The 14,500-nt window shown below is 45.0% G+C and overlaps 2 protein-coding genes across 5 annotated transcripts in view; one reads left to right on the forward strand and one right to left on the reverse strand.

Annotated features, from left to right (window-relative positions):
* Window positions 1-5,325, forward strand: part of LOC135904721 (protein-cysteine N-palmitoyltransferase HHAT-like protein) — a 28,575-nt gene extending 23,250 nt beyond the window's left edge. The window contains exons 11-13 of one of the 4 annotated variants that reach the window (XR_011507425.1): window positions 1,080-1,221; window positions 1,861-1,992; window positions 4,712-5,325. Coding sequence is in view for 3 of the 4 variants with exons in the window: in XM_065435648.2 (XP_065291720.2) it covers window positions 1,080-1,221; window positions 4,712-4,815 (246 nt within the window). In the remaining variant the exon portion in view is untranslated. Of the gene's footprint in view, window positions 1-1,079; window positions 1,222-1,860; window positions 1,993-4,711 lie in introns of those variants that run through there. The other 3 variants (XM_065435648.2, XM_065435650.2, XM_065435651.2) reach the window with 3 other exon arrangements.
* Window positions 5,326-7,253: 1,928 nt separating this feature from the next.
* Window positions 7,254-8,036, reverse strand: LOC135904765 (THAP domain-containing protein 11-like). Its single transcript, XM_065435744.2, has one exon. It carries the CDS (start codon window positions 8,034-8,036, stop codon window positions 7,254-7,256), a length of 783 nt encoding a protein of 260 aa, XP_065291816.2.
* Between the last annotated feature and the right edge of the window lie 6,464 nt (window positions 8,037-14,500).

A 14,500-nucleotide genomic window follows, 5' to 3' on the forward strand; every position in this document is an offset into this window, starting at 1 on the left:
TGTGAATGCAGCCTGCAACGACCCAGGAAGAGATTTTCGCTGGTACCGGTATAGGGAAATGAGTCTGTGCCAGTGTTTTCACATAAGACGAGTCAGTGAGTGTTGCAAGGAAGCTGCTGCGGCAGGTAGCTACTGCTCTCGATCGCACGCACCTCACACCTTTTCTTGTTTACATGGGATGTAGCGGCTGGAAAGCATATCATAAGATCGCAATTTGGCGATATACTGAACGCTAGCACCGAAAAATGACATCTTCCAGGAACGTATGAACCGGTAAAAAATGCATAACTGTATTGGGTCATTTTTTTCGTGTTGTCGATAGCAAATGTTGGCACCGGGAAATCGTACGTAACAGGATCATGCCAACAAGGTTCTACTGTACTTGACGCCATTGGTCAAAAGGATGTTCCACGTCCGCTGACGTGGCTGTGAGTGGTGCGGGCTAACACTCCCCAGTTTAGATCTTATACACATGCATAATTACCCAAGGCTGCAGAAAAGCCTTCGCCGTAGCTCAATTGGTAGAACAATGCATGTCTAATGTAGACGGCGTCGAATCGACTCCCAGCAGTCTGTTTTCTCCATAACTAAGCCATTCTTGGCACAAAACAAATTCTGAAAAATGTATAGGAGTTCCTTCCTTTTTTTTAATTGCAATAAGGGCTTGCCTTAAGGCATAACGTCTTGTGTGTATTATGTGTGTGCTGTAAGGCCTGTGTTGTGTATGAATTCAAGCAGCGTATTATGGTATCTGTTACCCTGTACCCAGTGATTGTAGCTGGTCTTGTGTAATGTATCATCTAAGCTGGAGTTATTGTTTTCCTTTAATGGCCTTTTAAGTTCGGCACATTCTCTGTAGCTCATTTCACCATCTGCTGGGGATTCACCAAAAGCTGGCCCCCTCGCAGAAGACATTTCAGGAGCTGACTTGATCAGTAGCCAGTTCAAAGGCGTTTGAAAATGGTGTTATGGCCACAGGCGTCGCGGACACGTTACAAAGTTTAATTGTTGGCTGTTCTCCTACGTGTGGTTGCATGAAAAGAATGAGTTGATTGCATTGATGGTTTGTATCTTTTCAGGAAACCTTCTTTAATAAAATGTGGTTGCGATTCCTCAGGGCTGTCGTCTCCGCACCGCATTTCCTTTTCTCCATGTTCTCCTGTATGTTCTTCCTTAGCAACGTGGACATCGGGCTGATCTTCCTGAGGAGGATAATATGTGGTGAGAGTTTTCTTCCAACAACTGCCCATTTTCCTTCGCTTTCCTTTGCAATCACAGACACCACATCGTGAAGCATTCCAGCATACTAGTGTGGCACAAGGTCGATGACGATGCCGTGTGCTGGTGTAGCACCAGCCGTACTGGTGCACATTGCGGTGGTAACACATTGCTTGTTGCCATTGTAACTTTCTGAAAGCACCACCAGAGTACACTGTCCCGATGGTCTGGATGTCTTGACGATGGTCAAGATGCGAGTATCAGGTCAGGCAAGAATATATACAGGAATAGTGGACTGGTCCATTGGTCCAATCTGTGTCGTAGCCTCCTTTATACACCCCTTGTGTTCGCTTTTCCTTGTTGACATGCACCTTGATTCATTGACTGTTTGATTTGATGAATGGATGGATTGATTGGATTAGATGGATTGGATGAATGAATGGATGGACCGACGGGCAAGCGGGCAGGCGGGCAGGAAGGCAGGCGGGCAGACGGTCAGGTTTTAACATCCCAAACCAATACTGAGGCTATGAAAGTCACCATAGTGAAGTGCTCCAGATTTTTTACCATGTGGGGTTTTTTAAAGTGCACCCAAATTTAAGCGCACGTGTGCTTTTACATTCCACCTCGACTTAACTGCAGGAACCAAACCGTCGACTTTGTGCTCAGCTGCGCAACGCCAGAGTCACTGAGGTGCACTTTTCTTCTGCAGTTGCGTCAGTATTCCTGCCAGGACTCTGCGAGGTTGGCTTTCCAACACTGCTTGCCCGTCTGGTAAATAATGCGAGGCAAACTCACGCTGGCAATTTTGTGCACAGATATGCATGAAAAAACAAAACGGGACATGTGGCATATGAAACCTTGCAAGAGCGTTTCTGGGTTAAGTGTTGCATTTTTCTCACTGCATGTCTCCAACCCCCTGTAACTTTTTCCTATGTTTAATATCAGCCTACACTGCAAAAATAAATACTTTTAGCTAACTGACTGTGACTGTTGTTCAGAAAGTGTTAAATTAATTCAATGGACAGCAGCATTGGCATCGTATTATATGATTCATTCACTGCACTGCTTTGCTTCGATTTTCCATTTGGGACCTTATTAAATTGTATGGAACAGAATCATGCACGGATGTGCAAATAATAATTTCTAGACCAATTCAGATCAATTATTGAATACCTTTAGAGTGGTTTTTAAGTAACAAACAATATTATTCACCATTAAAAACTATGTTCGCATCCAAATATTCACAAAATTGCAAGTTTTTCTCATTATGCTGCCCATTATGAAGCATGGGTCCCTCTCCAAGGTGCCTTACAAATTTTGGCTATAGTACTCCAGAAATTGTAAGGCACTGTCTCGGGAGTGTCTCGCCTCAAGAAAATTGTTCAAATTGGTTATTATTACATTAGATAAGAGAAATTGAAATGTAGCAGTGGCCTGCTGCCAGGAGGCGAGTTTCACTGTCAATTTAGACACTCTTTCTCTCTGCCTTGACTAACGTCCTTCTTCCCTGTCCTTCCCACACTGGAACCCGGCATGGTTGCTTAGTGGTTTTGGCATGACACTGATAAGCACGAGGTCGCAGCGCAAAATTTTTTTCCCGTACCTTAGCCGAGGGTCCATGTTGCGTTTACATCGCGAACCCCACCTTCCTACTATTTTCTTCTCCTCCTCTTTTTTTCTGCACAGTGCAATCCCAGTGATGGTATTCACATCTGGGGGTCACCAAATTGTGGGGGGTCGACAGCAAACCATGGGCTTCCACGTTTCTCTAAGAATCCCTCTGAGCCAAGAATGGCTGACAGACACACCTGCTAAGCCTCAGAGGCTTGAACATTCTCAGCTCACGCTCTTGCCATCGTCATCTATTTAGGCTGGACACACTGCTGCAGACGGCAGCGCTACTACAATGCCTTCTGCCTTAGACGATTTGCTGGGGTCACGTGCCAGTGCATTCTGCATTAGACTATTGGCCAGGGTCACGTGCCACGATTGGTAACCACGTTGGAGGCAGTGCGTCTCGCATAGAGGCATTGTGCCTGCAACCTTGACTCCTTGGCTGGAAGCAGGGCTCCCTCAAGAGAAAGGGCACGTGGGCTCCTGTTTAATGTGTCAACTGCTTACGCGCTATACAGCCGTGCGATACTTTGCGCACACAATGGCCACTGTGTGATCTATGTGCCGGACCTATCTGTTAGCGATGCTCACACCTGGTGAGGGGCCCTTTAAAAGCACAAATGGAACATTAGGAACACATACTAATCAGCTTGTCTCTCACTCGAGGCTTTTAGAACCATACATGGGTGTGCTGTGTCAGTAGGAAGTGCTAAAATTCACTCTTAACGTTAGGCACATACGACCTCTACAGCTATACCGCCGCCACATTTGCCCTCAAATTTTGCACTGAGGTGGCAGTTAGTAGTGGATCCAGTTTAACAGCATGTTCGGGTGCAATACTTGCCTGTTCAGAATAAATCAGAAATATGCATCGCCTCCAGTGATGCCAAGTAAGAAGTGTAGAATTTTCTGAAACACAACAGGGGCACCGTCCGTCAGTGTTAGGGTGAAGTCATAGGCTGCAGGCAAAACAAGGCATGCGTCTTGTTTCACTGTTACAATGACATGTGGTGCCACTGTTCTGTTCCCGCAGATTCTACATATTTTGCTTGGCATCTTCCGACTTCTGACTCAGTATTGACAAATCATACTTCTGGCTCAATAATGACAAAACAGGTGCATGTTGCACTCAGATGTGCTGTTAAAATGTGGCCACTACGAAATACCACCCCTGTGCAAAAGTTGAAGGGCCCCAAACTACTCTGAGCTAAAAAAACATGTGTTACATGGTCGCACCTGTGTATCAGTCTACAATGAACGTACAGCCGCAAGTATCTTTTGAAATGTTGCTGTAATAGTAAGGTTACAGACATTTTATAAAGGACTGCGCAGCCACCGTGGTTTCTCACTCGCATCGGCTGCCCTCTCAATTGGCACTCTCTCCTCCTCAACCGCACATTCTTCCAGGCATTGAAACAAAAGCTACGGGCTGTGTCAATACGCCAGAAGAAGGGCTCTTCTATCATCCACCCTAATCAGCCCCTGCACAAAGCTAACTGTACGGTAGCTTCATAAAAGGTTCAGTGGCGCATGATGGTCGAGCCCCTTCCATTCTCAGAACACGTAACCCACTCTCATGATGTCAGCACTGTCATGCCTCACGGAACGACCAATCAAGAGATTTTTACCGTGGTGACGTCAGGCGCAGCACCCTGCTGGTGTCGTGACATGCCGGAGGGACAGGAAAAGCCCGGAGAGTAGCACGGGAGGATTTTTCATTAAATTTGTGGCCTCTCCATGACATGTAACAATGCCATGTTTACGAAAGATTACTCCTTTGGCTAACCGGAGGAGTCAAGTGTACCTGGTGCCATATTTACGGAATGTTTGTGCTTATCAGTAAGCGTACATTAGACATGCTTGTTTTCTCTTTCAGGCTACCCAATTCCCTTGGTGCCAACACTGCTTGTCATGTACTGCGGTTGTCACGTCTCAATTGACATCATGGACTGGGAGATGAAGAGAAAGAAGTCCTCTTAGCAGTTGCTCATATTTTTCAAGGTAACTTAACAGCACTCAGCTTGGGCTTGCCGTAATGACATACCTGCCTAAGTAGTGGAAGCTGAAAAAGCAAATTGGACAGGTCATGATGGTGAATGTCTTCTATTTACGTGAATCAAAGAAACATAAGCGAAAAAGTCAGTGTACTCAAAATGCACTGGTTGTGCCAAGGGCTTTAGATACCTGGTTCACTGGTCACACTTTCCCAGCGCAGCTTGCAGTGCAAAAAAGAAAAAGAAGAAAAAAAATAGAAAAAAAAGGATCACCCTAGATATTGAATTGCTGCAGGTGATGTCCGACTGCCAATCTATTTTGCCCTATCATTGTTTTGTATTGTATTGCTCTCATTTAGATTCAGGTTACATGTTTACATACATTTAATTTATTCTTTTTCTTATACATAATGTTGACACTTCTGTTTACTCATTTGTACTGCCTACTGCTGGCTTCTCTTCAGCCACTCACACAATAAAATGTTTTACTGCTTTTTGTGATGTGTCTTTATTGCCGTTGGGTTGGGAATGGCAGTCAAGTTCGTTTGAAAGTTGCGTAGTATCATGTCACAATTCTACTCCCTTCTACTCCGGGCAACCGCGCCCGCCCACTCAAGCTGCTGCATCTTCAAAGCCATCTGCGATGGGTACAGAGTCCGTGCTGTGTTTTTCGCGGCGTGCTTCGCGTTGATGAGAGCGGCTGCACGAAGGTCAATTCGCTCGCTGCTGCTGCTGCCACGTTTCCCGACTGCAGCATTTTGATGAGTTTCCGTGGTCTTCGAGTGAGATGTGTCCATGTTGGCTTGTGCATGCGTGAAACGTGCTTCTTATTTTAGTTGGTATGCCTATGTTTACAAGTTTATACGACGTATAAAACTACTATCCTTCCTTTGTATAGCTGTCTACTAATTTGCTATCGCAGTCAACGCTTCGCCTTTCGGGCAAAACTGCGACTTTTTGTTCCAACCTCCGACTGCCAATATGGGTGAAAGAGCCAAAGAAATCTATTCGCTTTTAACAGAACAGGCACATCTAGTATGAAAGAGTGCCTCTATATCCACATATTTTTGCAGTGCAATACATTCGCACTACTTTCATGAAGTGCCAGTTTTGTACACGTCCTTGAACTCCTCCTTGAGAACCCTTGAATTTTGAAAAAGAGATCTAAAGGCCCTTAAAACTCCTCGAAAGTAAATGCACTCCTTGGTTTTCTTAAAGGACGGGTTGGGGACGACTTCTGAACATTCAAAGTAACAAACTCTGCGTCAGCACAATGCCATGGGCACTGCCTGCTAGGAAATGGTCCTATGTACATTCTCTTGTTTTGCTAAGCGATGGCAGACTGGCATGTACACAGCCAGTGACAGGTTCGTTTAAATCACCATTGACATCGTAGTGCTAGACGAAGCCGGATCAATGAACCAAGCATGCCACCATTTTTGTTGTTTTGCTAGATGGTTTACATTGACGTTCTAAAATTGGTCGGATAAAATTAAGATGATGACGTCTGCATCCAGCCATGCAATTGTCGTTGTGGTGAAAGGCTGCCATTGCTGTTTTTGCAATTTCATGCGTTGGCAGCAAAGCCTGGCTGCCAATAATATGAAACGCATAGCGCTTTGCACTCTTATTCATGAAGGTAATACGGCTGAGTGTCCCTCAAATTCCTCTTTGCAGCTGGATGGCAGTGGAGGTTTCCTCGCTTGAGCATCCCAATCACAAGTGGCTAAGAAACGTGGGTTGTCGTCACCACTTATTTTTTTTCTTGATGGCATTCAGCTCCGCATCACACCGCAATATGTTACCAGTTTGACAAGCATCAAGTTTATATTACAAGCAGTTTCTTGTGGCACACACCTCTTCAAATCATTTTACGGCCATTCATCAATTCTCTTTCTAGAAAGTTTATCCAGGTCCTTGCGTATCACACGAAAAAATCCTGCAATGGGCGTAGGGCCACATGCTCAAGAGCGCCATCCTTGGTCAGGTACTTGAAAGTGCAGTCTGACAGTTACATTCAACAAAAAAAGAGCCAACCTTCACAGCCGCATTCAGCTTTTCCAATAATATAGTAAAGAAATATCCAACATCATTTACAACAGCACTGACAATCCTTTCAGTACAAAACACAGCAATTGACTTGCAGGGCTGCTGAGTGCTTTTAAGAACAAGTCAACAAGGTAAAAAAACTTGACTACACATTGGCTGAACATCACGCTGTGCTGTGTGGCCACCTCATCAATAATACAAAGAAAGGTGTTGTCATGCACAGAGATCCTTAAATTTATTGCGCAGGCTCTCTCTTATTAGTGTCATCGTTATTAGTGAAGTGACGTCAACCTCGGATTTACAGTGGCCAACATGTTTTTGTGCCATTGAGGAGGGCAAGGCAGCTTAAAATTTTATTTCAGTTCCTGTGTGCTCCTACCCCTTGCTTGGGCACGGAAAAATTCCAAATTCGGCCTCTCCATGGAAGCTGTAGACTTGGTTCACAATTGACCCGGCGGTCTCGTCACCATGAGCAGCGGCGTCGATCAGCCTCATAAAACAGTCAATGTCTTTGTTACTTTCGTAAACCCGAGCTCGCTCTTCGGCTTCATCAAGTTTACGCTGCAGTGTTTGCAGCTCTCTATTAAGACGGGCGATCTTTGCTCGAAGGCGGCGCGTTGTTTCCTTCGAGCCTTCTGCCGTCGTTTCATACTCGGAGGACGTTCGGATAGGCTCATTTTCAGAGGGCGAACTTACTTCGCGCTTTTCAACCACTGGTTCAGAGTCTTCGCGACGGTCAAGAACTTTGTCGTCTTGAACGGCAATGCGCTTGTCTGGTGAGGCAACGTCGCCGCGCGCCTTCATAGCATTCTCCGTTCTTTCCGGTCGCGACCGCTCCGTTCGAGCCAGAGCAGCTCTCAAGAGGGCCCTCTTTCTCATGTAGCTTGGATAACCGGGGAACACCGTTGGCACAGCGGTCTGCAACAGCACCCTGTTCTTGTTGGCCACCTTGTAGTCCTGCTCCGTGAAATGTAGGGCGCACACCAGTGACCTGTCTGTCGGTTGCCACTTCGTACCTTTCCCGCCGGCTCCTTCCCTGGAGATGTTGCGCAACCAAGCTTCCCGGCGTTTCGCGTCGCACGGAAATTCGTGGTAGCGGATGTGGGGGTCTTTCCTGGAGTTCGTCCCGCACAGCGGCACACAACAGTTGCGCGGCATTGTGCCGCACGCACAGCAGGCCGGCACACGTCAAGAAAAAAATACACGAAATGTAACACCAACTATCACGCCCTGACCCACTTCGTACGTTTTGACGGAATACGTACCGCGAGACTCCCTCGTCGCGGCTCGGCACGCTCGGAGTGAGCTACAGAAGCTAATAAGCAAACCTCAAAATCACTCTAGAAATCAGTGAGCTGATCAACCTAATCAACCAACCGTAACCATTGCCTCCTTTTAGGCAATGCCATTATACAGGTATTGGGGTATTGTGTGACACTGTAGTCATAGAACTCTAATTATAACCGATGCTGAAAACATACAGTAGCAGGGTAGTACCGTAAACATGCCATGACCAGTATATCATTCTACATTAAGCTTGCGTCTTTGTCGCTTTTCAAATAATCATTTTTCTTTTTCCGAGTTTACTGGTCAACTGTTGCTAGAAAAGGGTACTGCGGGTGCGGCGCAACGTTGGTGCGGGGTTGCCATCAGCTGTGCTAGCAGGCCGTTACAGTCAAAGCGGGCGATTTGAATAGCTCTAGTCGCGAATTTCCCTGCAACTGATGCCCCGTCATAAAAAACATGTTGAGGTATTATAATGAACAAGTTAGCCTATCCAAATACTTGGTGGGCTCCTCCAGGTGACCAGCCGTTGTATGTAGGTGTGCAGCAATTGTCTAGTGCAGCTGCGCAGGGCGTGGTGACCGCCAAATCGATTGATAAAAGATGATGCGAGACCATTGGGTGCGGCCACGCACACTCGGATAGAAGCTACGTACCTGAAACCAGCTGTTATCGCTAGATGTTGCTTGTGCAGCCCAAAGCACGTTGTTCAAGCGCTACAAGCAACTGGGATGTCGAATTAGGAGCAGAGGACTAAATCCCCCACAATATGAAGAACGTTTATTTTCGCTCTGATCAGTATATGAGAAGGGTAATAATTACAACGAGCTGGACGGACCCCGAAGCCCAGGTCTCCCCATTTTAACGCGAATAGCATTCTTTGCCCAGTTCAGCCTTTTTGAATCTGTCTGTCTGTCTGTCTGTCTGTCTGTCAGTGTCCGTCCGTCCGTGCTCTTAGTCAACCCAGTGGCCCAAGTTCTGTGCGTACTCGAGCCACTAGATATGTGCTCCTGGTCGTGATGCGTCATGGCCTTTCCATAGTCGTCATTCCAGCTTCTTGATATCTTAATGACAACATGCCGTCGTAACCACGCCGTCTATCCCGACCCAATGACCCAATCAAAAAAGTTGTCTAATAGCTTGGTCCACTATAGGTATCCGCTAGTGGTCGTTGCACCGTCATTCTAGCTTTGTCATCTTACATATAATCATGCAGGCGTCGTCACAACAATGTCGTAATGCATACGTTATCGCAACGCCATAGAGATGCCACCGTGGTCATACAAATGTCGTCTCCCCTACTCCGACCCCGTGGTCCAAGTTGTCTAATAGCTGAGGCCACTAGGTATTTATTTATTTATTCATATTTTTATTCTTATGTATTTTAATATACCGTTAGGTACGTGGGACTGTTCCAGGAGTGGGATTATATGAAAATACAAATTATAATCAATAATAAAATAAGACAGCAATGAGGTACGTGTAAAAATACAAGAAATAAAACCAATCATAAGTGAACACATAGAGTGCGTAATATGAGACCGAAGAGAGCCACCCCAGCTTTGGTCATCAAAGCAAACATTCATAGAGATTGTAAAGCATTCATTCATTCACTCATACAAAAAGCACACATCGAGGAAGTAACGACATGAATCAATGACAGACGATGGTCATGAAGTCTGGCCTGTTCGCAGGACTAATGCAACTGTGAGCTCAATGAACTTTTTTAAGGTATTCTGCGAACTTGTGAATTTATCTAGGGCGTTGCATTCCCATGGGGCTCAGGGGAACAAAGAGAAGCAATATATGTTTTTAACACAAGAGTATTCATTTATCACAAAGTCATGCTTGTGGCGTGTTTCCCTAGAATGGTTGAAACTGATGTACCTAAGTAGCAGGATCTATGTTTAATGCATTATGTACTAAGCGATATAATAACTTGACTCTATGAAGTGTTACATGACTTGATAATGTATCTAGGCATGGGAAAGCCGCTCCGTGGGGGAATCAGTGCACCGGTACCTGTTCTAGATAAAGCAAACCGCTTTTCGTTGCACCGATTCGAGCACACACACACACACACACACACACACACACACACACACACACACACACACACACACACACACACACACACACACATATATATATATATATATATATATATATATATATATATGGAAACCAGACGATGTTTGTTGTATGCCAAGATAGGATGGATAAGGATCTTATATGTAACTTGGCATCTGAAGTTTCAAAACACGAGGTGCTCTTAAGAAACCATAAACTCTTCACTGCTTTATTATTTTGTTGTTGTTGTTGTCTTTTGCACTTCGGTTTTTGAGCTGAGGTCATCAGAAATAATGACACCTATGGTATTTCTTTTTGGTTACTGTTGTAAGAATGACATTGCCAAAGCCATAGGGGAAGCTAAGTTTTGATTTCTTATTTGTGACTGACATTGCTACCGTTTATTCTAGATTGATCACCATTAGAAGGTATTACACCATTGTATGAGGTTTCTTAAAGCTGGATGTAGTCGTACTTGGTCTTCTTGAGTACTTATTTTTTATATATCATGCAGTTATCTGTGAAGAGACATATCTTTACATCCCCATAATGTGTAATGTCGTTTATGTATAAAATAAATGAAAATGATGCTAGCACAGAGCCTTGCGGCACTCCAGAAAAGATCGGCACGATATTAGAGGCATGGTCATTATATTGAACATATTGTCAGTGTTCCAATAAGTAGCTAGCTGGCTATCCATCTCGTAACGGGACCATCGGCAAGTATTTGATTTAGGCTGAAGTTCGGTTTAGCATGTGATGCACGGTCAAAAGCCTTCGAGTAATGTTCGGCCTCGTGATGCTGTCATGGTCGTTGCATCATTGTTGTTCCAGCTTTGTCATCGAACTCTTGTGATGCCATACTCATCATGCCATCATCGTCACGCTGTCATTTTAGCATTGTCATCACTTCAATAACGTCATCCCATTGTTGTCATGCAGTCATTGTCGCAACGCCTTCCTCTTTCCATCGATGTTAATCTTCCTTCATCATTGCACTGCAATCATACTGTCAACGCTCAGTCATTATTATGCTGGTCTTGTCATACCTCCATTGTCAGTCCATTAACGTAATGGCATCTTCGTCGTGCCATCATTGTCACTCCAACGTCATCATCCTACTCTCATCATGCCATTGCCATCATACACTTGTCGTCATTCCATTATCCTCATACCGTTGCTATGCCATCGTAGCCATTGCACCATTGTCATTGTCACAAAAAACCTTTCACCTCGCTCGCCGATCCGGCTGCCAGGCGCAAGCCGACGGAGCACAGGGAGTCCGCTTTACGCTTCGCCCCGGCCTACAAGCGAGAGGTTTCTGTACAACATTTATTTATTCAGGGTTGGTCAGCCCGAGCAAGACGCCCGTGTATCGGTGCGTCGGCAATCACGAAGCAACTCGTTGAAGGGGGATAACAAGCATTTAATCATACACAAAACTGATCACGGACAATAAGGTAACAAAGAACTCAAAGTAGGAATGAACAGAATTGGCGAGAAGTACACACAATTGGGAACACGACCAGAACACACAATCAGGCAGGGTTACAACAACAGTAAACAAATGAGTTTAGAGGCAAACGAGTCGTTTATAGTTAACAGAAAAGACGAAGAGGACAAGCCGGCGGATAGACCATATCGTAGCGCAGCGAAGAACGGGGACGGCTCGTGTGGCAGTCGTTGCGGCGATGGCTCGAAGGCGGCGGGCCCGGTGCGATGAAACGCGCGCCTCGCCATCAGGAATTCGGCCCCGCACGCCGCAAAGACTCACACAACCTTCTTCACTGCCTGCTTCCAACCGACTGTCCCCCTTCCCACCGAACTGCTAACGAGCTGGCGGCGGGAAGGCGCTGGTGAAAAGAAGTGCTGTGCCCAGCGGTTATTTACAGGCGTTTTTTCTCTCGGCGCCACCGAAGACAGCATGCGCACAGTCGATTTATGGCCCGGCCGTCTCCGCGATCCCGACCAGCGGAAGCAACCGAACAGTGGAAACAGGGCGCACAACTTTCTTCACCGTGCGCTCTGCCTGCTCCACTCTTGTAATCTTACACCGCGGCCAAGCCCCGACTCCGTCGAAGGGGACAACGAAGCCGCCGCCGAAGAACAGCCGCTTGCGCCGCTCACAAAGCCGACCGTCTCCAGATGCCCCTCGACCCCGGGCAGTCCTCTCCGCCCTCTCTCGCGGCCTCTTCCCGTACACTCGGAACGGGATGCCCGAAAAACACACTCTAAAGAAATATATATATAACATGGTTGGCGCCGGTCTGTGACAGTCATACATTCGTTGTCATACTGTTGTCGAAATGCCATCGTGGTGATTTCATCGTCATCATCATCATAACTTCCACATCCGGCTCTCATCATGCTGTTGTCATCATACTGTCGTTGTCAACCATTCAGTATCGTCATACCATTGTCATCACCACCATTGATCATCACCACCTTCGTTGATCCATCAACATCATTCCTTGTTTGTTATTCAATTGTAATCATGCTGTTGTCATACAATCGTGATTATACCACTATTATACCACTATTGTCATGCCGTATTTGTCATTGTGCTGTCATCACACAGATGCTATCATGCATTGGTTGTTATACTGCCGTTGCTATGGCATCCAATTGGCCGTGCCATTATAGCCATTCCTGCTTCATCATCTGGTTCTCGTCATACTCACTTCGTCACCTGGTCATCGTCATAGAATCATCTCATTGTCCTCATGTCATCGTAGTCATGTTGTCGATGTTATACCATCGTCATAATTTAAGTAACAACATTTCATTGCCATCATGCCATCGCTGCTACATGTCTATGTCGTTCGATCGATTTCATTCCTTTTTCGTCATTCCATCCTCATTGCATTGGCTTAATACAGTCATTGTGAGGCCTCCATGCTCATGGGCTACATTGGAAAGCGAGTGCCATAGCAGCAGGGTAATAGTGGAGTATGTGGCATATAGCCGAAACAATGAAATGCTCATCATGTCCACTACGCATGTTACGTAAATCTGACTTCAGTAATATGGTCTGTCACTACGTTGGTTGATTGCTATATGCGTTACCATTGACAGTCATAGTGAGATGAGTTCTGCTGTAATTTTTTATTAAAGATCATATTCTTTCTGATAACTCATTTACAAGCACAGCAATGGATCGCTGTGACACATTCAAGCCAACTTTCTATTTAAGATACAATTGCAGCTGAACTGGTAACATACTGCCTGACAATGTCAATTTTTTAGGGGTGCGTGAATAGCTGTGCTAGAGAAGAAATCAAATACAAATAGACTATTGAATCATTGGTGAATGATGTACAGCTTTCTAACCATTTTTACCCAACTATTTTCATGTCCTAGTAGTCACAACAATGGAATGTTTCTGTCGTTGTTCTGCATGTTATGAAGCATGCTTTATTAAAAGCACAAAGGCAGCATTCATTAGAAACAACTAAGCAGATTGTTTGCAGACTCATGGCACTTAGGAGAATATGCAGTCTTGAATTATCAGTTTATGAAGGTAAGAACAATTCTACAGGGGCCTAGTTGCAAGGCTAAACATATATACTGGAGTTTCTGAGCAAGAATGAATGGACAGACTGAAAGTGAGTACACACACTGGATAGGAACACGTTTGTGCTCGTTGTCCTGTGCATAGGCGGAAAGTTTTCATTTGATTTTAAGTTTTCATTTTTCCTCGGGAGGGGAGGGAGAGGGCAACCAGCTTTTCTAACCCCATGCATGTGTGTGTGTGTGTGTATATATATATATATATATATATATATATATATATATATATATATATATATACACACACACACACACACACGCGCGCACACACACACACACACACACATACATACATACATACATACATATTATTCACATGCATTTCACACGCTGTTGATAAAAGACTCTGCTGAAGGGATAACTGAAGTCTATCGGTTATTTCCAGGGTCAAATAGGCAGGCAAAGCAATTTGAAGTGAGGAGAACATACAGCAACAAATTCATCCCCTAGGCATAGGCTAGCCATGCCTTTAGAAAGAATTGTTAATTAACTACCTCCTTCTCTTTCAAAAATATAATGAAATTTCTCCTGTGCATATATTTAAATACATTGCGTATGTGCATAGTGTTTACAGTGTCAAGTTAAAACATGGTTCAAGCGAGAAAATACGGATGAGGCAGCCGTCGCTGGTGCTTCTAATGCACTTCTCCTCCTATTGTGAGGATTTGCAAAAATAAAGCGAAAGCGTGAATTAAAAG

The sequence above is a fragment of the Dermacentor albipictus genome, chromosome 7 (genome assembly GCF_038994185.2).
Source record: "Dermacentor albipictus isolate Rhodes 1998 colony chromosome 7, USDA_Dalb.pri_finalv2, whole genome shotgun sequence".
Taxonomy (NCBI): domain Eukaryota; kingdom Metazoa; phylum Arthropoda; class Arachnida; order Ixodida; family Ixodidae; genus Dermacentor; species Dermacentor albipictus.